General features: G+C 37.6%; 4 protein-coding genes across 13 annotated transcripts; 2 read left to right on the top strand and 2 right to left on the bottom strand.

The window, feature by feature from the left end:
- Nucleotides 1–1,078: 1,078 nt before the first annotated feature.
- On the top strand, nt 1,079–5,273 carry LOC124185526 (probable cytochrome P450 6a14). Its single transcript, XM_046576396.1, has 4 exons — nt 1,079–2,018; nt 3,477–3,698; nt 4,061–4,312; nt 4,461–5,273. Exons 1-4 carry the CDS (start codon nt 1,088–1,090, stop codon nt 4,649–4,651), a joined length of 1,596 nt encoding a protein of 531 aa, XP_046432352.1. The 5' UTR covers nt 1,079–1,087; the 3' UTR covers nt 4,652–5,273.
- A 941-nt stretch (nt 5,274–6,214) lies between these two features.
- On the top strand, nt 6,215–21,835 carry LOC124184294 (phosphatidylinositol 4-phosphate 3-kinase C2 domain-containing subunit beta). 2 transcript variants are annotated; one of them, XM_046573833.1, is made up of 25 exons: nt 6,215–6,396; nt 7,865–8,121; nt 8,236–8,451; nt 8,668–8,914; nt 9,148–9,409; nt 9,490–9,710; nt 9,817–9,925; nt 10,020–10,181; nt 10,279–10,508; nt 10,572–10,671; nt 10,835–11,254; nt 11,338–11,539; nt 11,614–11,787; nt 11,952–12,212; nt 12,294–12,482; nt 12,591–12,816; nt 13,057–13,206; nt 13,270–13,518; nt 13,646–14,082; nt 14,162–14,318; nt 15,543–15,778; nt 15,858–16,058; nt 18,978–19,174; nt 19,401–19,648; nt 19,747–21,835. In XM_046573833.1, the coding sequence occupies exons 2-25, from the start codon at nt 7,865–7,867 to the stop codon at nt 19,918–19,920; spliced, it is 5,325 nt and encodes a 1,774-aa protein (XP_046429789.1). In that variant the 5' UTR covers nt 6,215–6,396; the 3' UTR covers nt 19,921–21,835. The 2 variants fall into 2 exon arrangements, with proteins under 2 accessions (XP_046429789.1, XP_046429788.1); XM_046573832.1 differs by having other exon boundaries at nt 12,591–12,822.
- LOC124184297 lies at nt 16,115–18,915 on the bottom strand. Of its 9 annotated transcripts, XM_046573845.1 has the most exons (3): nt 18,381–18,512; nt 16,786–17,383; nt 16,115–16,532 (listed from the first exon to the last, which is right to left on the bottom strand). In XM_046573845.1, exons 2-3 carry the CDS (start codon nt 17,279–17,281, stop codon nt 16,510–16,512), a joined length of 519 nt encoding a protein of 172 aa, XP_046429801.1. In that variant the 5' UTR covers nt 17,282–17,383; nt 18,381–18,512; the 3' UTR covers nt 16,115–16,509. The 9 variants fall into 9 exon arrangements, with proteins under 9 accessions (XP_046429801.1, XP_046429797.1, XP_046429794.1 ...); XM_046573841.1 differs by lacking the exon at nt 18,381–18,512 and adding an exon at nt 18,810–18,915 and having other exon boundaries at nt 16,115–17,383; XM_046573838.1 differs by having other exon boundaries at nt 16,115–17,383; nt 18,191–18,502.
- Nucleotides 21,671–23,328, bottom strand: LOC124184296 (40S ribosomal protein S2). Its single transcript, XM_046573835.1, has 3 exons — nt 23,250–23,328; nt 22,420–22,786; nt 21,671–22,228 (listed from the first exon to the last, which is right to left on the bottom strand). The coding sequence occupies exons 2-3, from the start codon at nt 22,783–22,785 to the stop codon at nt 21,734–21,736; spliced, it is 861 nt and encodes a 286-aa protein (XP_046429791.1). The 5' UTR covers nt 22,786; nt 23,250–23,328; the 3' UTR covers nt 21,671–21,733.
- Nucleotides 23,329–23,402: the final 74 nt, after the last annotated feature.

The following is a 23,402-nucleotide window of genomic DNA, read 5'->3' as shown; positions in this document are numbered from 1 at the left end:
CTTTCGAAGTAACCACACTACTGTCAAGATGTCACAATTTTCCTTCACATACGTGGAATGAAAAACAGTTGTATTAATAACGTGGGGAAATAATTTGCACTTCCTTAATTGCGTTCGCGGAACGTTTGCTTCACAATAAGGAAAAAATGTGTCATAAATTCAGTTTGATCTCTGATCTCGTTGTTCGGGCCAATCAAGGAGGAGTTTCCCGGTGGACGCGGGCGTTGGAATTTCGAAACATATACCCGCTATCCACGTGCTAGAAGAAACGAGTGGCCGAGAGGGGATAGATAAACACTAGAGGGAACGCTTCGAGATATAAGTGCGTTTCAACTGCGTGTTCAAACTACGAAGCCGCATGGGACTCAGTCGGCGGGAGGCGAGACTCGCTTCAAGACTTCGGCGCCAACGTCCGCGTGGCCCAGAAAATTTATCGCCTCCTTCGCCTTGCCTGTGCTTTGCCCACGCGTGGTGTCAAAACCGACTGAAAAACGTGCAATAATCTGTACTCTTTGGGGGCGTCAGGTGTCTTGATAGGCGAAAAAGTGTTCGAGGTTCCATTTCCGAATCGGGAACACAAGCGAAGCTTGTTCTTTCTTAAAAACACTCGAGCCTCGCGGACGACGTTGGAGAATCGCAGTGCAAAGCAGCCCGCATATAATATAATTATTTTTATTCGAATAATACTATAGCCCATTGTGATACGTTTTTACCGGATGCAAGTGTATACCCTACACGGTACGATTATACGCGGTGGTTCTAAACACAACAAGTGCGGTATAACTGTCCGATGCGCAAACGAGTCACGTGACATTGGCTAACTAAGTTTGCGTCACTTTCATTAGCGTTTATTGATCCACGCGGCATGATTGAATCGTTGCCGTACCGTGCATACGGTATACCTGCAAACCGTTTTACATGTAAAGACTGGGAGAAAAACGCGCTGTTCCGTTTTGAATTTTGATATTATTACAGTTACGGTAAATTTAAGACTGATATTAGAGTCTCTGCCAGATAGGTGCTGCTTCTTTTCAGATTTAATAGGTTGAAACTGTTGTGAAGAAGTATCGAGTGAACGCGCGTCGAAATGATTGGCATACTGACAGAGCTTTTGGACCCGATCCTTCTGACTGGTCTCTTCATCGGCATAATTTACTTCTATTTTACGTCGACTTTCAATTATTGGGAATCGAAGGGAGTACCGTATAAAAAACCTACGATATTCCTTGGTAACTTTGGAGACCTTTTGCTGTTCAAGAAATCGCAATGCGAGGGAATTCAGGATATGTACAACTGGTTCAGGGGCGAACGATTCTTCGGCGTCTTTCGCGTCAGGATGCCGGCCATCTTCCTCAGGGACCCGGACCTGATCAAATGCGTATTCGTAAAGGACTTTGCGATATTTACGAACCGGGGTATTCCGGTGAACAATTCGCAGGATCCGCTCAACGGGCACCTCTTCAACCTCGAGGGCAAAAAATGGAAGAGTCTACGGTCGAAGCTGACGCCGACATTTTCCTCCGGTAAAATTAAGAGGATGTTTTACTTACTGGCCGAATGCTCGATGGAATTTGAAAGGCTGATCCGTCGCTCCGTCAACCGTAACGAGCCTCTTGAAGTGCGTGCGTTGGCTGCCAAGTTTACCATTGACGTGATCGGGTCCTGCGCTTTTGGCATACAAATAAACGCCCTGGCGGACGAAAGCTCGACGTTCAGAAGTATGGCCGAAAAGCTATCCAAGCCCAGCTACAAGACTGCGCTTTGGAGGATGCTTCGTACCTCGGTCCCCGGCTTGTTTAAAATTCTTCGGGTCCAGGTGATCGACCCCACAGTCACTAAATTCTTCAAGAATGTTGTATCCGACATGATCAAGGAGCGCGAGGCGCAGGGCATAAACAGACACGACTTCATGGATCTGCTCGTCGAACTCAAGCACAAGGGGATCCTGGACGTTGAGCATTCGAACGGCAGGACGCAGCCTCTCACCGAGGAGGAAATTCAAGCTGCAAAGGAAATAGGTATACATGTAACTGGCTCTACGACGGCGTCTAATGATCCTTGGCGAAATTTATACAGCAAGTGTCATGTAGGTATCATATCAGCGTTCGGAGAAAAGACATCTGTCGAGGGCTCATCTTCTTCCTGAAATGACAGAGATCCTCGTAGTTCAAAACGTACCGATACGTGACTTGGAAGCTCGTTGGAACAGCAGAGTTATTTTAATTAAAAATTACCTCAATTTTTTTCGTTTCTATCATCAAAATCCAACGTCACAATATCTGGAATAATTCCCACTCATTTGTCAAATTTTAAGTGATAAATGCATTACGCGTGACATCGCAATCGCAATTATGATTAGCAATCGTAGGACGGACACGGTTGTCGTAACATTATTCTGCTCTTGGTTATGCCTGGAAAAATCGTCATTGCAATTTATTAGAGATAACGGAATGAAAACTCGATATGGGCGTTTAAAACTCAGTACGGTTGGTGAGCTTTTCGTGCATCAACGTCATAAACCGCTTCTTCAATTAATAAGAGAAATTGAAGCGTACTGAATTCACGGGATAAAAATCTGAGGCAGGTAACAATAAGTCAGACGAAAACTTTGACACAACGCTTAGCAATTCACAATCTGAAGATGCATCGGCGATGTTGTTAATTAAATGGTAATACGGCAAGCATAAACTGGGATTAGGATAATATCACCTCTATCGATATGAAAATAACATTATAATCCGTGAAACGATCTGTCTCTCGCCTGTGGTTAACTCTGAATAATAATAACTAATTAATCTGCGATAAATTGTTGCGAATTAATTTGCCAAGTCACGCCAATGCGGAATGTAATCGAGTCACTTTTAGGTGTGAAGTTGAAACTGATCGCGTGATAAGTAATCAAGAATTCGTAACCGATTTCGACATAATGAATACGTACCGTCGAATACAATATATTATATTACAGGCGTGTCAGTGTAATTAGCTATATTTCAATTCGAAATGTATGAATAATCTTTACATTTTGTACGTGACCACACGCTACATGCAGGGCTTAAGTGTTACAAGCTGGTGTAACTACGTGCATTATCGGCAACCGGCATCCAGTCTCGTAAAAAATGATTACCAAAATATCCTCAATCTTGACGTCGACTGGAGAGAAATCGATCTTCTGGATACCGCCACGGATGTTTCTTTTCCGATTACCGTCGTTGTTTTTTTTTTATTTCTTGACCCTGTTGGCCACGCTGAGAGTGTTATCGACATGCTGACGCAAGCATGCTTGCTGCCATGCAGTCAGTAGCTTAAATGGCCTAATTATATTTGTTTATATTTGTAGCACGTAGACGGAATCGTGAGTCGCCCAATAGACTGCGCTTATACAGTTGTGCCGTAAATGTTGGTTGAAAAATAAGATCCTCGTGAAAATTTCACGAGTTTCACAATGTCGTTGCGTAAAAAAAATTTTTTAATTTTAGAATTGGACGAAAATGTTATCGCGGCCCAAGCCTTTGTCTTCTTTGCGGCAGGATACGAAACCGCTTCCGCGACGATATCCTTCTGCCTTCACGAGCTGGCGCTAAATCCTGATATTCAGTGGAAGACCAGGCAGGAGATAATAAATAGTCTCGAAGAATACGACGGGAATTTATCATTCGAGTGTGTTTCTAAAATGAAATATCTCGATAAAGTCGTACTCGGTAAGTTGTCCTCGAGAATTTCCTGGAATAAAATACTCTGCGAATATCGAGATGTATTATATGATCAACCCATCAACGTTACGCATATTTCGGCGAATCCCGACGACTATCTGCCTGTAAAAAATTCCGTATTACTTTAGAATGAAAAATCTTACGTGACACCATAATCTGTAGACATAAACGAAGTGAAAAAGTTTGGACAAAAAATTCTTCTCAATACACGGTTCGCTCAGAGTGATCAAAGTCCACGATACCTTCAGGAACTATCGTTTAACAGCCAAAAAAAGTTGCGATAAACTATCGCGATAACGATTATTATACTAATTGTAAAATACAACCACACAATTATAACGGGTTCTCAGAAACTTTGAGGAAACATCCTCCCGCTCCGTTGTTGTCGCGGAGATGCGAAGGACCTTATCGAGTTCCAGGAACGGACGTCGTGCTTCCTAGTGGTACCCGGGTGATCATCCCTATCTACGCTCTCCACCATGACCCGGAACATTACCCAAACCCGGAAGAGTTCGACCCGGAACGTTTCTCCGACGAAACGAAGCAGAGCCGTCATCCCTACACGTTCCTGCCCTTCGGGGAAGGACCTCGAAACTGCATAGGTACGTTGGGAGGATCAGATTTATAATCCGTATCGGCAAGTCGACTCTCGAGGAAGTAACTTTTCATTTTCATTCACCTTGGCACGCAGGCACGTACCTACGTGTTAAACACGTATACATCGCAATATGCTATGATTGTGTTTTTCAGGAATGCGGTTTGCGCTGCTTCAGACCAAAGTGGGGATAATTTCTTTGCTGAAGAGCCACTCGGTCAAGCTTTGCGAGAAATCCGCTGTCCCCATGACATATAGCCGGCGAAGCCTCGTCACAGCCAGTGAAAAAGGAATTTGGCTTGAGTTTGTTCCAGAGGAATCATCATCGAGTAACTTAGCTTGCTGATCCACCGCGAAGCCTGTCAAACAAGCTGACTAATTTACCTTCGCTTGCAACCTTCGCGAATTATGTTTACTTTCAACGTCTCGCTCGGACATATGCACGTACCGTGATATACGTATATGTATATTCGCGTATGTTGTGTGTCGGCAAATGTACACGCACGTAAAATTACAATACGAAACTTAAGTAACCATTAAATATCCTGCAGTTTTAGTGCAAACTGTAAAGGATACTAAGAAATTACATAATTTCGGTGAAAGATACTTAAGCGATACGTGTTACTTACGTGTCTTAACCGTGCATTCGTATTAATATTCATATTATACCGTTTTATGTATTTGTATAATTTATTCCCGAGGCGATGACTCAACTTCGTCTTCCTTTTTTATAAAAGTTCTTACAGATTTATAAATACTATGATATATATTTTTGCATAAAATTACGATTATTTTCTAAACACTGAATTTACGAATCGATGGAACTTTCAATGGCTGTATTTCGTGCATGTCATCAATTAATTTTATTCTGTTTACCTTCTTAACTGCGCGTAGTGTGTAAATAACTCTGTTACTATTTATCATTACTATTATACTGTAATCGAGTAATAAAGTTTCACTCGAATGAATTAGTACAAAACACCATAAATTTGTATAAAGTATAGTATTCGCTGTACTTAAATTAATTTAATGGCATTTAAATTTCGTGATCTCTTACCAGAGGATATTATGAAACACGGAAATGCATCAGCATTTATAATCTACAGACACGCGAGTAAAACGCCCCTCACATGATTATAAAAAAAACCAGCAGCAACCGTCGCGATTATTATGTCTTCGGCTACTGCGAATTCAAACTTATAAACGTGTCTGAATTCATGGGTTTGGTATTCAACAATGAGCCATTGGCGTAGCGATAAATGTTCACATCCGCTCCTACGCTATACCCTAAATGGCACATTCCACCATAATAATCAGCAATGCCAAATAAATTTCCTCCATAAATTTCTGTCTGCAACAACTTCCGTCGTTGATCAAGTCTTCTGCAGAATTAAAGGCGATACTGAAAAACAAACATATTTCGGTGGTAATACTGATGAAATGCCGGAATTATGGAGATCCCAGTCTCGAGTGAATACCTAGAAGGATGTCTTCACCCGCCATTTTTTGACAGCTAAAAAATACCTCCATGTTCAAAACATATGTTTACGCTTAAGAAATATCCTTGCGGCGTTATAGTCCTCAGAAAATGGCGCATGAGACATGCTTTATTGTTAGACGGCTTTTTAACGACTGTAAATTTTTTGCTACCTGGGTAATAATCATTGCAATTTTAACGTATCGGCGCAAGGAGAATACAAAAAAAAACGTGCGATCGTAAATTTTTACGACATTATAAATAGGGTTTGAGAGGTGTCGTAAACTGGGATACTTCAAATTCAAATTTTCGATTACGATTGCAGTGCGATCGAGAGAGCGATAGGAAAAAGGAAAGAGCGAGCTACCGACGTGAAGTTGGCAAACAATCCGCAGCAGACTTCGTGGCTCTGAACGGCAGTAGTAGATTTATCGCGTACGGTAATAGAAGTTTGTACGTTGCTCCGCAGTTGGTTCGGCTCTGCTGAACTGTAAATTAGAAATGTCACGTCGTCTGTGAACTATAACGGTGCCGATAGCCGTAGCATCTTGATGAAATATTTGTCAATTATTTTATGAGTACCGCATAACTAGGACGCTTATTATAATGCCAGTGTGAGTTTAATCGTGACAGTACTATTCGGGTGATAACGCGTGTGCATGTCTGTGTGTGTTTTTTTTTTCTAATTGTTATTCTCCTAATAACCAACTGACAGGACTTTTCAAACGGTTAACTTTCAACCCATCCGACCTCGCGATTCTTATCGCGGTTTCCGTGCACATTTTATACTCCTTATTCTTATTCTTATTCTTGTTCTTTTCACGCTTCCGCACAGATCTCGTAGTAACAACATTTCACGCTACCTGTCAATTGCTGATGCATCACTGTCGTACCTTTTTTTTTTATGATTTCGGCTTATAGGTTAGATTTAGACTTCATTTCTTTATGAACATTCTTCGCGTCTGTATCTGGTGACGTTCTATTTTTACATTGTTGTGACATCACTTGTCAATTTTGTGTAAAGAAATTTTCGCCTTATTTTTTTGCGAAAGATACTCGAACATCTTTTACAAACGTGTTGCTATATTTTATCTGTGCATTTATTTTTCTCACCTAAGCCTTTCGATGATGAAAGTTTTTGATCGTACGAATTTAATCATAGAATAATTATCGTCTACTATGATTCAAAAAATTTATCATTCTTCAGATTCAACTAGTAATGAAAGAATTGATTCAGTTCAACATCGCACGCTTCGATGTCAGGGTGACTTTGACACTGTACAATATTTACAGTTGTTTTCATTCATCCACCCAAGAACTTGTGACTAATTATCGGAACAGCGTATGAATCCTAAAACTGACTCAAAATTCTCCCGACAATAGCAAACCGTATTAACATGACAAAGCCGAGTCAGTTTAATCGATATTGTCGAAGTAAAGTAACTGTAAACATTACGTATAATTTAAAACCATATTTTTTTTTTCAAAACAAAAAAAGACAGATCCTGTTTTCTGAAAGTTTCTCTATTGTTGTTGCGATGTGTGTTATACATATTATTAAGTCCGCTTGTTCAGCAAAGTGCAGATATTTGTCGAGGCTGAAGAAATTGAAAAATACATTTCCGGCAACATGCTAAGCAAAGCCAAGTGATACCACAACAAATGTATATGTTTAAATGTCGGTTCTGTGCTGTTGAACTGACAATATTGTGTGTCAGTGAGCCTCATAGCACATTCAATTTGACAATAGTCATTGATCGATGTAACAATCGTAAACATAGTTTGAGATTACTTTGTATAGAAAAATACTAGAGGACCGATTATATTCGTTTCTTACAAGTAACTAATTGGCATTTCAAAGAATTCCTTGTCTGGGTCAAAAAGAAATGTGAGAGCTATCTGTTTAACAGGAATTTTAAACAACTCGAAGCAATGATGAGTTGCCTATCAAATGTCAGTTATCAAAAATATCGTTATCTCTAGCGTGGTCCGTTAACTTAGCTGTGAATAGATGTATTTCCAAGCACGAAAAAAACTATAAGAAAAAAGGTTTTATTTAAACACGATCTTATTGATCCACAGATGTCGAACTACAGTGGGAACACGCATACTCGAAGGCAACCGGTGATAGACTATGATCAACAATTTCAAGAAGATCTTGAAAGGGCGCAAGCCCTAAGCCTGGAAAGTCTGGCCTTGGAAAAATTCAAACTACAAAAAGAACAGCTCGATTATACTGGCCATGTTCGACGACCGTATACTTCGCCACACAGCAACGACAACAGTAGCAACGACGATAGCAACACAGTCGAGGTTGACGGAGCACCGATCAGCGATCGGTAAACAATCCAAACATTTTCATATCTTGAGAGTGATGGAAACAAGTCTAGCTCCATATAGAAGCTTGAGAAATTATATTTAGTCAAAAAGTTTATTTCCATATTTATCCACAGGCTTCATTTACGGAGTCGACCTAGACCAGGATCATTCAATACTGGCCAACCAAGAACTACGGCGATAATCGCACCTCCACCCCCCGTTCCGTATAGAAGAAATTCATCAACACCGGGCACTTCAAATAGGGGAGCTGCTCCCGATTTGATTAATTTTACAAGCCCTGTTAAACAAGATGGCCTAACTTCGTACTGTACACCACCACCCCCGCCGCCGTAAGCTTTCCATTAATTATTTATACAGCATTGCAAAAAAACTTTCGATTATTAATCATCAGCTGTTTTGATACCCGGCATACCCCAGAATATGAATGACAAGCTCTACAGGCAATACAATAGATACTAATGTGATCCTGTGAATTACATTCTTATCTGCATTTCTCAATCTATTATTTAGAACTTCTCTGACCAAGGCGGCCATTTGTTTTACAGAAAAGCGCCTGTCGAACCAAAATGGGAAAACCATCCCTCTTTATTGAGAAGAGCTCCAAAAGTCTCGCGCAGCAGTAGCTCTGCGAGTACTTTTAATCCTAGGGATTTGAGATATCACTCACCGTCACCAGGACCAAGCACATCGACTGTTCCGTGCACACCTAGTACACCTAGCACTCCGGGCATCAGCCCTGTAATGTCCAGGGCAAGCAGTGTTAGTAGTAATACACATGACAGCATTCCACAGGTGAATAATAAAAATCGTTTTCATAACACTTTCGTTTGTAGCATACTTTCATACGCTCTGTCTTATTTTAATTACTGTCATTTGTAAAACATACGGCTAAACTTTTTCCTTGTCTACATTTATCTAGTGTTCTTTTTCAAAAGACACAGCATCAGTTTGACTTTATTGCTACTCTTGCTTTGCAATTTCAGTTGATGACAGTCGTGTTGACATTGCTTTTAAAAACATTGTAGATTCCACCTCTACCAGCAAACTATCGGACTTGCACAAGTCCGTCGGTGTTTGGAGTATCTTCTCCCAATTACAGTGTAGATAACAGGCAGCTAGATGTTCTGAAAGTAATAGAGAAAAAACTCAACAGTAATCTGATAGATCTGACCGTATTTGAACAAAACGAAGACAAAACTAATGTAAGAGTCAGCGTTCTTGAAGCATTTGACCCCTTGCTTATAAAGACTGAAGTGAATGATGAGGCCACATTGGCAGCTAGGGATGGTGAGTAAACCTTTCGTGAAAAGACACTTCTATACATGTTGCAATAAATAAATAATGCTTTTCTGTGATTTTCAAAACAGATACAGATTCGCAGCTCAGCGGATCTGTGTACGACCCATTTGACCCTTTTGACTATATGTACAGCACGAATGAAAGCGTTAATTCCGACCCAGTTTACGCTGCTGTTGAAAAATCGGCAAAGTCACCTGCCGTATCACCAGCAGCTCCTCCACCTCTGCCACCTAGAAATTCATCGGCTTGGAACACTATTGAAAGGAGACGAACGTCGCTGGATCGTCGTGTTCGTATATTTTAATAAACTATTCCTGTCGTTTCTAAAACGCATTTTTTCCAATTAGATGGATTGGAATTTCTATAACCTGCCTTCTCTTTCTCTTTGTTCACAGCAAAAAAGGAACACTCGTCTTTACGAGAATATTACCGTAGTTAAAGCAAGAGCATCCTTGCATGACTGTGACCTGAAAGCTTTTCACAAGATGATTAAATCTGTGAGAGGTAGGCCAAACTCGATAAGCATAAAACCATTCATCCTTCCCAAATTTACATAAAAATTTTTGGATCGTTACTATCAATTGTATTGTTATTTTAGGCGAATTTCCGTTCAATAATCCAAGTACAAATGTTGGGCATGTAGTAAGTCCGATGATGGAGAACTTATATCCAGATGGAACAAGTATAAAAATAGTTGTATACCCACAACTCACTACTAGCACTGAAGATCCTGTTCAGCCTATCACTTTCACATGCGATGGTAAACTTTCGGAGGATTATACTTGTCTTTGTAGAACTTTTGTGGTAGAATTATATCATAGGAATAAGGTTTCGTCTGAATTTTGTATTCTTTTCAGTCAATTGTTGTGTGGAACATGTCATACTCAATGTAGCATGCACGTTGGATGACGAAGATACAGTTAATGTAGATAAGTACTGTCTGAGAGTTCTTGGATTGGCTGAATATCTTGTTCCAAATACAACCTTAGCACAATATGAATATGTACATCAATGTATCAAATTGGAAAAAGATATTGAATTGGCGATCTTGACAAGAAAACAAATGAAACGATCACTTGCCAGAACAGTAAGTAAATATTATCATATTTCATTCGCTTCACAATGTCTTGACGTAACATTTTTCTTGAAGCTTCAAGACGATAACCGAGATCAGTGCTTACGATTAGAGGAAATTTTACCCAATGAACCTGTGCAAACGATATGCTATGACACTTTAATTATATTGTTAGGTGAGTACAAAAATTTCGACACTTTTGAATGTACACGGCATCTGCTATCTCGTCCAATTTAGATACCTAATTTAGATCTGTGATAATAAAACGTGAAATAAATTGAAAAAATTTTTGTAACATGTCAACATAAATCGTATATTTTTAAAACGTTACGCTGTAGAAACTGTCGAGAAAGAAATGGAGCGTGTGGAGACAACAGCATTGCAAATGGCAACAACAAATCATACTTCTAGTCTCTTTCCACAATTTAAACCACGCGGTGTTGTACAGGCCATAAAGGCAGTCTGTGCGCTAATGGGAAATGTCGAAACTGTTGAAATAACAGAAGCTGTCGACAATTTTGTGCATGCCTTCTGTCAGTTCTTGCCCTCAGCCCAAACGGCTAATAATGAGTGCAAAAAACCGGATGCATTGCACGAAGAAGGCGATTACTCTCCTGTAGCTATAAAAACAAAATTTCCAGAAGTGATAGCGACAAATTGTCATAAAATACGAGATGCTATCCAAGACCTAGTTGAAACTTATTGCCATGCATTCAGAGTTGATTTTCAATTGAATACTAGAGGAGAATATCCAACCAGTGAGTAGTATTTTTTCGTTTCTGCCATCAGGTATACTTGTCCTAACTGTAACAATCTTTAACGACATTTATTATTTCTTCAGATACTTTAGTTTCATCAGAAGTTATAGATACAGTTCTCGTCAGAGTAGGAGCTCTTCATAGATTACCAGCCACTTGGAAACACGACGACTACATCATAGCTGCCCAAATATTTCATGGGACTCGACCCGTAGGTCATCCAGTTGTTTCCGAACCCATGACACTCGGTTCAAGTTTTTATCAGCGAGTTTTATTCAATGCGTGGTAAAATATATTTCACATATCAAGTATAAGACTTATAAAAAGATTTTATCATACAATCCTAACGAATATTTTAGGCTGGAATTCCAAGGGATAAGTGTATGTCAAGTACCAAGAGAAGCGCGGCTGGTTCTCGTACTCTATGGTCGAACCATGCAGCCCACAGAGCACGAGTCTAATTCTTCAGCCGAAGGTTCGATGCACAAAGAAGAACTTGGGTGGGGTGCACTTCAGTTTTTTGATTACGATGGGTGAGCATTTTCATTGATCAATTCATAGCTTACATGATTTATGATATTTAAGGAAAAACATTTGAAAAACATTTGATGAATTGTTCTTTCTGGTTTGATCTGAATCGAGTGAAAATCCGTTCTTTAAAATTTCTATCCTGTATTTGTTTGTATTACGTGTACAGAGTCATGTCCCAAGGCAGTTATTTCCTTACGCTGTGGCCACCCAATGCGGATAAGAGATTAGGGCCGGCTCCTGCCCCTGGAATTCATCCGTATGGAAATGTGCAACCACTAATTGGATTGGAACTGCCCGATTATGGTGGAAGAGTCTTGTTCCCCACTGAACTTAGAGATTACGATATTAAATCTCTAGACTTCAATTCGTTAGATCACAACACGCAAGAAATTCTCGTAGACATAACTCAACAGGATACGTTTTTCAGGTATAGCTCATCTACTGCTTTATAAAACCCTTTACCACATACCATGCATCCTTTTCTATAAAAATAAACTTCATATCGCAGACCGCCTCTGGAAGAGAGAGAAATTTTATGGGAGAAGAGACATTATTTGCATGACAGACCTGAAGCATTACCTAAAGTGTTGCTAGCAGCACACAGCTGGGATTGGGCTTGCCTGCCAGATTTACACGCATCGTTGCGTATCTGGAATCCACTGCCACCTGTGCAGGCATTACAGCTGCTCCTACCATGGTGCGTCATTTTAATTTGATCTCGCAATCTATGTTATACTTGAGTTGGTACCATCTAGCAACATATTTCTAGCTCATGTCTATCTATAATGAATGTATGTCTTTCCAGTTTTCCTGACATGAAGGTTCGAGAAATGGCTGTAAGCTGGATCAGAGATCTTACTAGCGATGAGCTGATAGATTATTTACCTCAGTTATTACAAGCTCTGAAACACGAGACCTATGAAGCATCTCCTCTCGCTCGTTTTTTACTCGAGCGCTCGCTTCTATCTCCTAGAGTCGCACACCACATTTACTGGCTGTTGAATCAATCACTGCCGGGACAGAGTCCCCAGGTACAGGTTGGATCATCCTTTCATTAAAATACCGAACAATGATGTAGTGCATGCTGACCTGTTCTATCATTCACTTAGCCATTCATTTTGCAAACGCTATTTAAAATTTCTCCTGAATCATTCATTCAAGATTTTTCAATAATCGTACTCAAAATCCGCTATGCTTATCCGAGCTCATACGTCTCTCACATCTGAAAAATGTGTGACGTGAAAATAACAATTCGTTTAAAAAAATTTTAGAATTCTTCTGATGCACAAACAGGAGATGACGGCAACAGTATCAGTGCCTCTAGGTACCATAGAAGACTGCAATTGATGCTGCGTGCCTTACTTGCCGTGGTTGGGGATGCATTAAGAAATAGTTTTCTTACACAACAGTGTCTAGTCAAGGTACGGTTCATCATGTTGATTACGTTACTTAAAATACTGTAATCGCTGATTGTTATGTTACAGAACCTTCACGAGGTAGCAGAAAATATAAAAACAACGAAAGATTCGTTGAGAATGGAAGCACTTAAAAATGGTTTACAAAATATAAACAGTCAACTAATGGAAAATGATGGCACATGTCTACCTCTATCTCCAAGCAGAGAAGTATTCGGCATCAACGTCCAAACTTGTTCCTATTTCCCATCGTTTACCTTGCCCCTTAAGATCAGCTTTATTAGTACAGATAACGCCATCATTCCTGCCATCTTCAAGGTATATTCATTTAGTGCATATTTTTAAACTGAAAACTGCTTTTAAAGAAACCTAATTTTTACATAGAAATCAGATTTCTCTCCAAAACTCTTATAGGCTATATGAAATAATCAAACGAATAATTTAGGTTGGCGATGATTTGCAACAAGATATGTTGACCCTTCAAATGGTTCGTATCATGGATAAACTTTGGCTGAAAGGAGGTCTTGACTTGAAAATGGTGACTTTCGCTTGCGTTCCTACTGGCTACAAGCGTGGCATGATTGAAATGGTTACTAACGCAGAAACTCTGCGAAAAATTCAAGTCGAGTTTGGTTTGACTGGCTCGTTTAAAGACCGACCTATTGCAGAATGGTTAGCGAAACACAACCCGTCTGAATTAGAATATGAAAGAGCAGTGACCAATTTCACTGCCTCTTGTGCTGGATATAGTGTAGCAACTTACATTCTCGGTATTTGTGATAGACACAACGATAATATAATGCTCAAGACATCGGGGCATCTTTTTCACATTGATTTCGGCAAGTTTTTGGGAGATGCCCAGATGTTTGGAAATTTTAAGAGGTATAAAATTTTGAGCCTACTTTTTGTAAACTGGGATATAAACTTGCTCCAATTTCTCACTGTACGTTCTATTTTTCAGAGATCGGACACCGTTTGTGTTAACATCTGACATGGCATACGTTATAAATGGTGGCGACAAACCTTCAGCGAAATTCCATCATTTCGTAGATTTATGTTGCCAGGCATTTAATATTGTACGAAAACATAGTAACTTGATTCTCCATCTATTCGGACTGGTATGTATCCCTTTTAACAATTTTGAAGCTAATTAACTTTCATCACAACAAAGAAAGAAGAACGATCTGAGAGAATTAATGTATCTGACAAACTTCTTTTTGCAATTAAGTTAGAGATCATAATGATTGTGGCAATTACGCATAATTGAATTACTATTGCATATTTTCAAATTTCGACCTTTTAATGATACCAGTTAACTGTTGCTGAAGTCGAACCTTAAGATAAGCTTATCTATTTTACTTACAAAAACAGGATGTGTTATGATATAATTTATTCCCACTTTCAAGAGAGACAAAGAGAACAAAAATGTGACGCAAACATTTCAGTTTCTCTCAATTCTTCCATATGCTGCAGTCTATAATATTTAAAATCTCGTTAAAGCCATTGTTTTCAGGCGTATTATCAGTCGCAAATTTAATGCGTATAATTTGTCGACATACGTGCTTCCTGATATAAATAAATACCACAACTCGCCACAGAGTTGATGTGTACATATAATGTGAAGTCTTATCCACTTTAGTGTTATCAAACTTCAAACCACAACCACGTACAACTTGCACGCTACAATACGACTTGGTGCTCGGAATATTTCACATTATTCTAAGAGAACCTTGGTGAAGCGTGATGTGATGTGCTATAATAAAATATCATTTGTGACAGGCGAATAAACATATTAACCACTGATGGATGTAAATCTTGCAATTAACAATCCAAGTCTACGAATCCTTGAATTCTATATCAATACGTATTTTGAATTTGAACGGAAATATGGATACATAAAAAGTGCTATGTTGAATGTTGAATGATTTTGTTTTGATAATTATATGACTTGAAAACTAAATTCACGAACTTGACAACAATTGAACATAATTTATTGACAATATGAGTTTACTTATATAAATTAAGAGAATACAAGTTCATCGAAGTGCAAAACATAGAAGTGGTCCGAATGCTAAATTTCATGAGTGCAGGAGAGAATAAAAATAGAATAACCTTTGGGACACGCGATATAATACTTTGCTGTTTCGATATACTTTCATAAATTAATTACTCGACAAACCGTGCTTTTGTATCTAAATATAATTGAAATGGAGAACTTGACACATGAGAAACAATTGAGAACTGATTCCACCATGACAAAATTAATCCACGATAAGCTGAGCGAGATTGAAATAGAAAAGGATCTTGATAAGTCGAAAATGAATGTATACACTAATCCTCAGATGGCCTCTTCTGGAATTCCCGGAGTTACAATGGATGCTGTGAACTATGTCCAGAAAGCCTTACTCCCTGGTCAAACAAACCCAGAAGCTGCTGCAACTTTTGCTCGCATGATTGAAAGCTCGCTCAAAAATTGGTTTACGCAATTCAATTTTTTCCTTCATAATCTTGCACAGCTTAGATTTTCTGGAGAGCAAAACGATGGCGAGCTACTATCGTTTATTCCACGTACATATACGTAAGTATTCGATTATGTAATCGCAGTTCTGGTGCTTTATTCACATTGACTAAATTTTATGAAATTTTCCGATTTATAGCATGCAGCAAGAAGGCCAACTGACAAGCGTTCAAGTTTACGGATACCAAAAACGTTATGATCCAGAAAAGTACTATATGTATATATTAAGAATAGAAAGAAAAAATCACGCTGATCCTACATATCTGTTTCGATCTTACAAGGAGTTCTGTGAATTTTATCAGAAGCTGTGCATTCACTTCCCTCTTGCTAAAGTTGCCAGGTAAGACTGCAAATATTAATTTATTCGTTTATTCAACACATACTCTTTATTCATAAGGAATATATGTTAGCATCATTGAAGGAAAAAAGATTTTTTCGTTAAGTCACCATGCCATTATTGACAACAATTACTATATAATATAGTAATCACTAGACTACAAGGGTTTCAAAAGCTTCTGTGAGCATAATATAACGATAATTATTTAACTTGTGTCATACACTTATCACATTTCTAATAAAACATCATTAATTATAATTTTATCAAGTAAACAAAACCATCATATATAGTTACACTCGAAATATTAGTAATATGCTATCCATGTGTTCTCTCTTTCTTTGCAACTTACTTACCATGGAATAGAAACAACTTAATATTCTATGAAATACATATATAGGTCATATGTTCGTAAATCACCAATTCCTTCGTCGAGCAATAAAATCATCACCCGTCTTCATTCTGCACCCCGTATTTGAACTATGCAGAGTAAATCAGAAACTTTTATTAATTTTCTCTACAAGTGGTCTGTAGGTATCAACCGTGAAGAAAAAAATGTTTTCAATGAAATTTGTAACTATAGACTATATTACGTTGAAGATAGATTGTTTTATAAGTATATAAGTATAGCTAAACTAAACGTCGACATCACTGGTGTGCGATGATTTCTTTTCATTTGTAAATGTAACACCTTCTGAATTACCACTCCTTAAAATATCACCACTGCTCTTACTCAATTTTCTTTTCGGGACTGGTGCTTTAACTTTTTTCCTTTTGTATTCAGCCTTGTGCATTTTTTGTGCAGGTCTAGGCGTAACGTTTCCGATATTCTGATTATAATCCTCTTCAAACGTCTCTTTTTTCAAGAGAGCGGTATTTCTTATTCCTAAACCGCTGTACATTTCTCGTCCCGACTGTGTTACGTCGGACGTTTTCTTTGAAGATTTACTTGAATTGTCACTGCTGTTCAGTTCGACTGCTTCTGAAATATTATCTGTGCCTGTTACTTCAGCCATTGGATTATTTAATTTCAATGCAGGCAAAGAAACTGGCCTAGTGATGGATGTTTTATCAATATTGGTTTGACCGTTAGTCGAAGTTGTGTAATTATTATTTGATTGAAAATCAGGCATGTCAAATGACGTTGTCCTGTAGGAACCCGCTGCCGCAGAAGAGTATTCAGGCATTCTACTTATCGTGATGCGAGCCTTGAACCATTTGAAGCCCATTTTGATCGAACCGCTGCAACACCTTCTTCAATATTGAAACACTTCACTAGTTAAACTTCCTTCGATTTTACAACCACAAGCCGCTTGATTGCATGGGAATGCCTAGAACAAGTTTATAAATCAACTGTCGTTATCACTGTCATGCCACTTTAAGATTTATTGATTCTGAATCATTGTTAGTTTTTATTTAACAGTGGCATTCAATGCGATCGCCAAGAGAAATGAGATAATATAATGTTTAAAAATAGTTAGAATTGACCACAGAAACACTGTTGTATTGAGTAACTATCGGTTCTAGAAATGTTGTGGTTTTTTAGCCAAACTAATTATAAGTCTAAATAACCAAAAGAGAAATGAAAACAAAGAAATACAGAAAATATGAACATTTGAATATGAACATTTCAACACAAAGGAATGTTTTGAAACGAAATTTTTTTAACTATTTCAATTTTTTATAGAAGTTAAAGCACTTGTATGTATAGGGAGTTTGGCAGTTAGGGCTTGTTCTACATTTCTAAATCAATCGATAACATGGCATTTTTATGAAGCAAATGATTCGTTTGATAACTAACAATTAATACAAGAACCGAAATATTTACTTTTTCAGAAACATTTAGAGTGCAGATTTAACTAACCAAATCAGTATATGATATTAATACGTTACCATTCGTTAAATGATACTATCAATACAACGTACTGCTATCTGCTCATTCTATCAGATAAAACAAATGGTGTTCTGTCATAGTTATCGCAAATGATATGACAGTCAATCACTGTGCATTATTTACTTTAAAATCCACGTACTACAATAAAATGATATTATGGTCTTTTATGAGCACAGTACGAGTTTTGCAGGAAAAACTTGTCCGAATCGCAAATAACTTGCAAATAATCTCGTTGGATTCTTACATATTATTATAAAACGTGATTCACATTTTATCAACGAGCCATTGACATATTTATACCATTCGTCAGACTGTGTCAACTTCCACATACTTATTAGCATAGAACATGTTGAATAAATTCAATCCTATTTCAAAGAATTAACTGCACCTTTCTTGAAAACCACTCACTATATTAGGAAACAAAATTATTGTACCTGTTCAATACTTTATACCAACTCTATGGCAATTCGTTGAAAAAATGGATACTACTACACGTCACAAAGCATGCTATCATGAGTGTACTGCTAACACTTGTTAGATCGCTTGGGCTTATCTCGTGATTAATTACCAGAATGTTGACCATGCCATACGTAGACCTATCACCTTCCAACTCCCACCACTCAATTTTCCTTTTTTTTTTCATCGCAAACACACTGTCAGCATTCTCTTTGATTATTCACCATGAAAAACTAGTTTTACTATCGATGCCTATTAAAATAATTTTGTTTATATGATTAACATGACATATCGAATTTCGTACACTGTTAAAAATTGGAGGGGATTTACAAACATTTTACTAAAGACGAATATGATGTATTATTAATTCCTAGCTTATATGTAATATCTTATCAACAAAATCTTACCTTATTCTTTAAAATGATACTGAACTTATTATAAACGATATATTATAAATCAAACTGGAATAATCTTAGCGAGATTTTCTATTTAGCCAACTGTAACTATAATCAGAAATAATTTGAATATCATGACATCATCTGATATCATAAAAATAATTCTTATTGTTTGTACAGCCTTCCAAATGGGATGAGTGTTGGCCGTTCGAATATCAAACAGGTGGCGGATAAGCGTCGAGCAGATATTGAGAAGTTTCTTCAGAGCTTGTTCAAAATGGCCCCTGAAATATCACAAAGTGATTTGGTCTACACATTTTTTCATCCACTTCTTCGAGATCAACAAAATGCTGATATCCATCTACGTAAAGTCAGAGGTACAAATTTCGCAGCTTTGGATCTGTGTTGGTACCGTTTAATAGATATGGCTAATTCAGTTAATAATTATTAATTTTTGATCAATCAGATTGATCAAATTGGCACAAATCAGTAAATGTCTTGTGTTGTATCATCAGTTATATCTTGTGGCATAGGATATGACTAGTGCCCAGTATGTGTCATTAGTTCAATTTCATTTTACTGATTTTTTTCCGTCTGCTATAGTTGGAAACTGGTGGACAGAAAGAAGAATTCGCGAAAATGGCCAAATGGGTCAAATAAAATTATCTTTACACTATACCCGAGGTGCTCTATGCGTTATGATTCATCATGCTCGTGGTCTACCTAAGGTAGCAAATGCTCAAGAGCCTAATACATACGTCAAGGTTTATCTCAAGCCAGACCCAACAAAAGCAACAAAACGTAAAACGAAGGTGGTAAAAAAAAATTGTCACCCATCTTTCATGGAAATGGTAACTCATACTAATTTTATACTGCTTATTACTTTTGTTAGTATTTTAGTCTATCGTTATGAATATTCACTTAATATTTTGTTTCTCTTGATCTACAGTTAGAGTATCGAATGCCAATTGAAGTGATTAAAGATCGAACATTGGAGGCCACTATTTGGAATCACGATACCCTTCAAGAAAATGAATTCCTTGGTGGTATTCGCTTACCACTACAACGACTAAATCTTACTAACGAGACCATCGAATGGTTTTCATTAGGCAGTGTACGATAGTTATTTACAGCGTAGAAACAACATGAACTTGTTTAAGAAAAAATATGAATTCATCGAAGTTTTCATAAAAATTGCAAGGTAAAACGATGGAAGAAAAATGATTGTCTACATAACATTGTAGCTGTCACAGTGAATAATTATTATCTTAAAAGATGGTGAATCGTAGCTTAATGATATCTACTATACATGTGAATTCGTTATACAAATCACAACTTTTAATCAAAACTATTGACCAATTTATTGTAGCTGCAGTATTAATACTGAGTTAATTCACGAGTATTGATGAATTCAATCGTATAATAAGTGTCGGTGAAAATAACAATTTTTCATGCTCGTCTCGTCATATTCGCATTTGATGCAATTTGGTGTATCTATTTACTATTAGTTTTCTTTATTTCCATTCTAATTTTAATTATTCGCCAGAATCAAGTCAGAGATTGATACCCAAAAAAGCTAAGTAATTTGTGAATATAAGTATACTGCACAAATTAAAGAACTATTATAATATTTTCTACTGCAGGGAACTTATTTTACGACTTATTTATTTTCAATTTTTAAACAATACGAAAAATCATTATTGTTAATAATTGTACATAGAAAAATTTACCGCACACTGCCGATTCAAAATACATAAAGGAAATTTTTTATCGATTACCCGTTTTATATGTAATCTTGAGCATGTATGCACACTGAAAGTAAAATTATTTTCGTTGGTATGAACAATTGTACTATAAATGTGTAACGTTAATTGATAGAAATATATACATAAAACACTCGAGGAAAAATAAGTTCAACTTTTGTACGGATTAGGAAAGTCGTGTGAATTTCTGAGAATTTCTAGTAGATACATGGGTTTCTTGGTGACATGCATAGGTGTATGCATTTACGTACACTGTAATCTTCATTTTTAGCAACGATCACCTGAAATTCTACTAATTTTGACTAGAAAAGCCAAATGATTGTGATGACATCGTGAAGAATGATAGATAGTAAATATATCTTTAAAAAAGAAAAAAAGATGCGTGAACGAGAATGATTACTATTTTATATAAATATTTTCGTGTGCATGTATACAATTTGGAGTATTCCAGTTCAGTACCTAACTAGGTAACTGTCATATTCGCAAAACGATTGTTTGTATTAGATATGTAAGAATGTTATTTTGAATTGTTCTTGTGCTTCTACACGTATCTCATTGTAAATTCTAAGTATAAGCGTGCTCATTAATATGTAACCGGTATTTTTACCGACCGCGTAAACGTTTATACAACCTAATCTAGTTTTAATTACTTTTTCATGAAATCTTGTCATTGTATGCTTGAATATAATGAACCTTAAGCTAATCGTAATCCGACAGAAGGGTGTCATATTTATAGCGATCTGATAATTCTTAGGTATTGTATGTGGCCTTCTGCAACAAATCATGCATAAACTAATATAATAATTAGGAATATAAATGAAATGAATCCCATGGTCAAACATACGTCAATTGAAAAAAACATGTTATTGGAATATATTATTTAATATCACAAAATTATTTACCGTCACTTAGGCTATAGGTTACCAAAACTCTAAATTTAATAAAAATTTCCCGTATTAATTTAAAGAACATTTGTTTTGCAGTAGGTTATCATATTAGCACGAAAATTAACATAACACAGTCAATTGAAATATCTTTTTATACATAAAAGTTTTGAATATATTATGGGAAGAGGATACGTACAACAGGAAAAGAATTAAGCAAAACTAGTGGTCATTTTAATTATTCAAGAAGATTTATTACTGTAACAACCAGGTCAGGTTTTTTATTTTTTTATACAGTTTCAGTGGGACGCGGACCAGTGACTGGACGATGATTCTTGAACAAGTAATCTGCGTACTCTTGATACGGAGCCTTTGTGAGGACCATTTCCTTCCACAAATCAGGTGTCAAGTAAGCATACGTCTTAGCAATGGCTGCATAAGTAGCTTTGGCAAAGTTTCCAAGAGTTCCAGTCGATCCTCTGGCTGAGGTGTAGCAATCTTCGATACCAGCCATCTGCAAAAGCTTTTTGGGGACTGGAGCAGAAACTATACCAGTTCCTCTAGGTGCTGGGATTAGTCGCACCTGGACAGAGCCACACTTTCCAGTTACTTTACATGGCACGGTATGTGGCTTTCCGATCTTGTTTCCCCAGTAACCACGACGCACAGGAACAACCGACAATTTGGCCAAAATGATGGCTCCGCGAATTGCAGTAGCAACTTCCTTTGAGCACTTCACGCCAAGACCTATGTGACCATTACTATCTCCTATGGCGACGAATGCCTGTAAAACATTACTAAGTAAGAACTGTCATATGTACGATGAATTTTTTTCACTCTGGAGAAAGTGATCATAGCTTTTACTGCACTTTATATAATAAAATTTTACTACTGTACCGGGTAATCAACTATATACAGTTTATAGCATGTGCCAACTTGTTTAATCGTTACATTACTTATTAAAGATTGCTTTACCTTGAAACGAGTACGTTGACCAGCCCTAGTCTGTTTCTGTACAGGCATGATTTTCAAGACTTCATCTTTCAGAGACGGCCCAATGAAGAAATCGATGATTTCAAATTCTTTGATGGGTAGAGAAAAGAGGTAGATCTCTTCCAGAGTACGAATCTTCCCATCTCTTACTAATCGTCCCAATTTAGTAACTGGGATCCATTCCTTGGCATCTTCTTTGCCACGGCCACGACCACGGCCTCTACCTCTACCACCACGGCCTCTTCCTCTTGGACCTCCTCGGTCACCCCCAGCTCCACGAGAGCCAAATCCCCCACGAAAACCGCCACGTGCTGGTGCTGCGGCTGCGGCTGGAGCTGCGTCCGCCATACTGAAATAAAGTAATGTTGACTTTAGCTCACTAGATAGTGACAAATGTATTTCTGATTTCCTAAAAAATTATAGACATATTGATTTTCATGCTACACGGCAGTTCGAAAATGGTGTATACAAGTTAGTGAAGTGATTACGCCTCTCGCCTTTCAAAGAATTGGAAGTTGATCGTGAATTAAGAGAAACGAAATTTCGCAGACGTGATTCGTTTAAAACATAATTCAAGTTGCTTTCAGTAAAAGGGAAGATTGGAACTCTTGACAACGAATCGGCTCCATTAGAACACGTGGCGTACGTATGCGATTCTAAATTGAATGAAATATGAAAAACTTCAAAGCAAAACCAGTCAGGCTGATTATAATCATAATAAGAAACATCAGTATATTCTTAATTTCACGATTCTCGCAGTTTTTGGTACGTTATGACGCGTAAATTCAACAAATATCAGCAGCGTTACTTACTTTCGATTCCTTTGATAAACACGGTCACCAAAAGAAAGAACTTCCTGTTCCACCGGATCTACTGACGGCGCTAGAATCGTCCCAACGCTCCATAGTCGTTGCCTTAGCCGGCGGTAGATGGAAACAATGCTGCCATAAGCTCACATAAGCTCT

The sequence above is a fragment of the Neodiprion fabricii genome, chromosome 6, assembly GCF_021155785.1.
Source record: "Neodiprion fabricii isolate iyNeoFabr1 chromosome 6, iyNeoFabr1.1, whole genome shotgun sequence".
NCBI lineage: Eukaryota > Metazoa > Arthropoda > Insecta > Hymenoptera > Diprionidae > Neodiprion > Neodiprion fabricii.
This window is presented reverse-complemented; position numbering and strand designations above follow the sequence as displayed.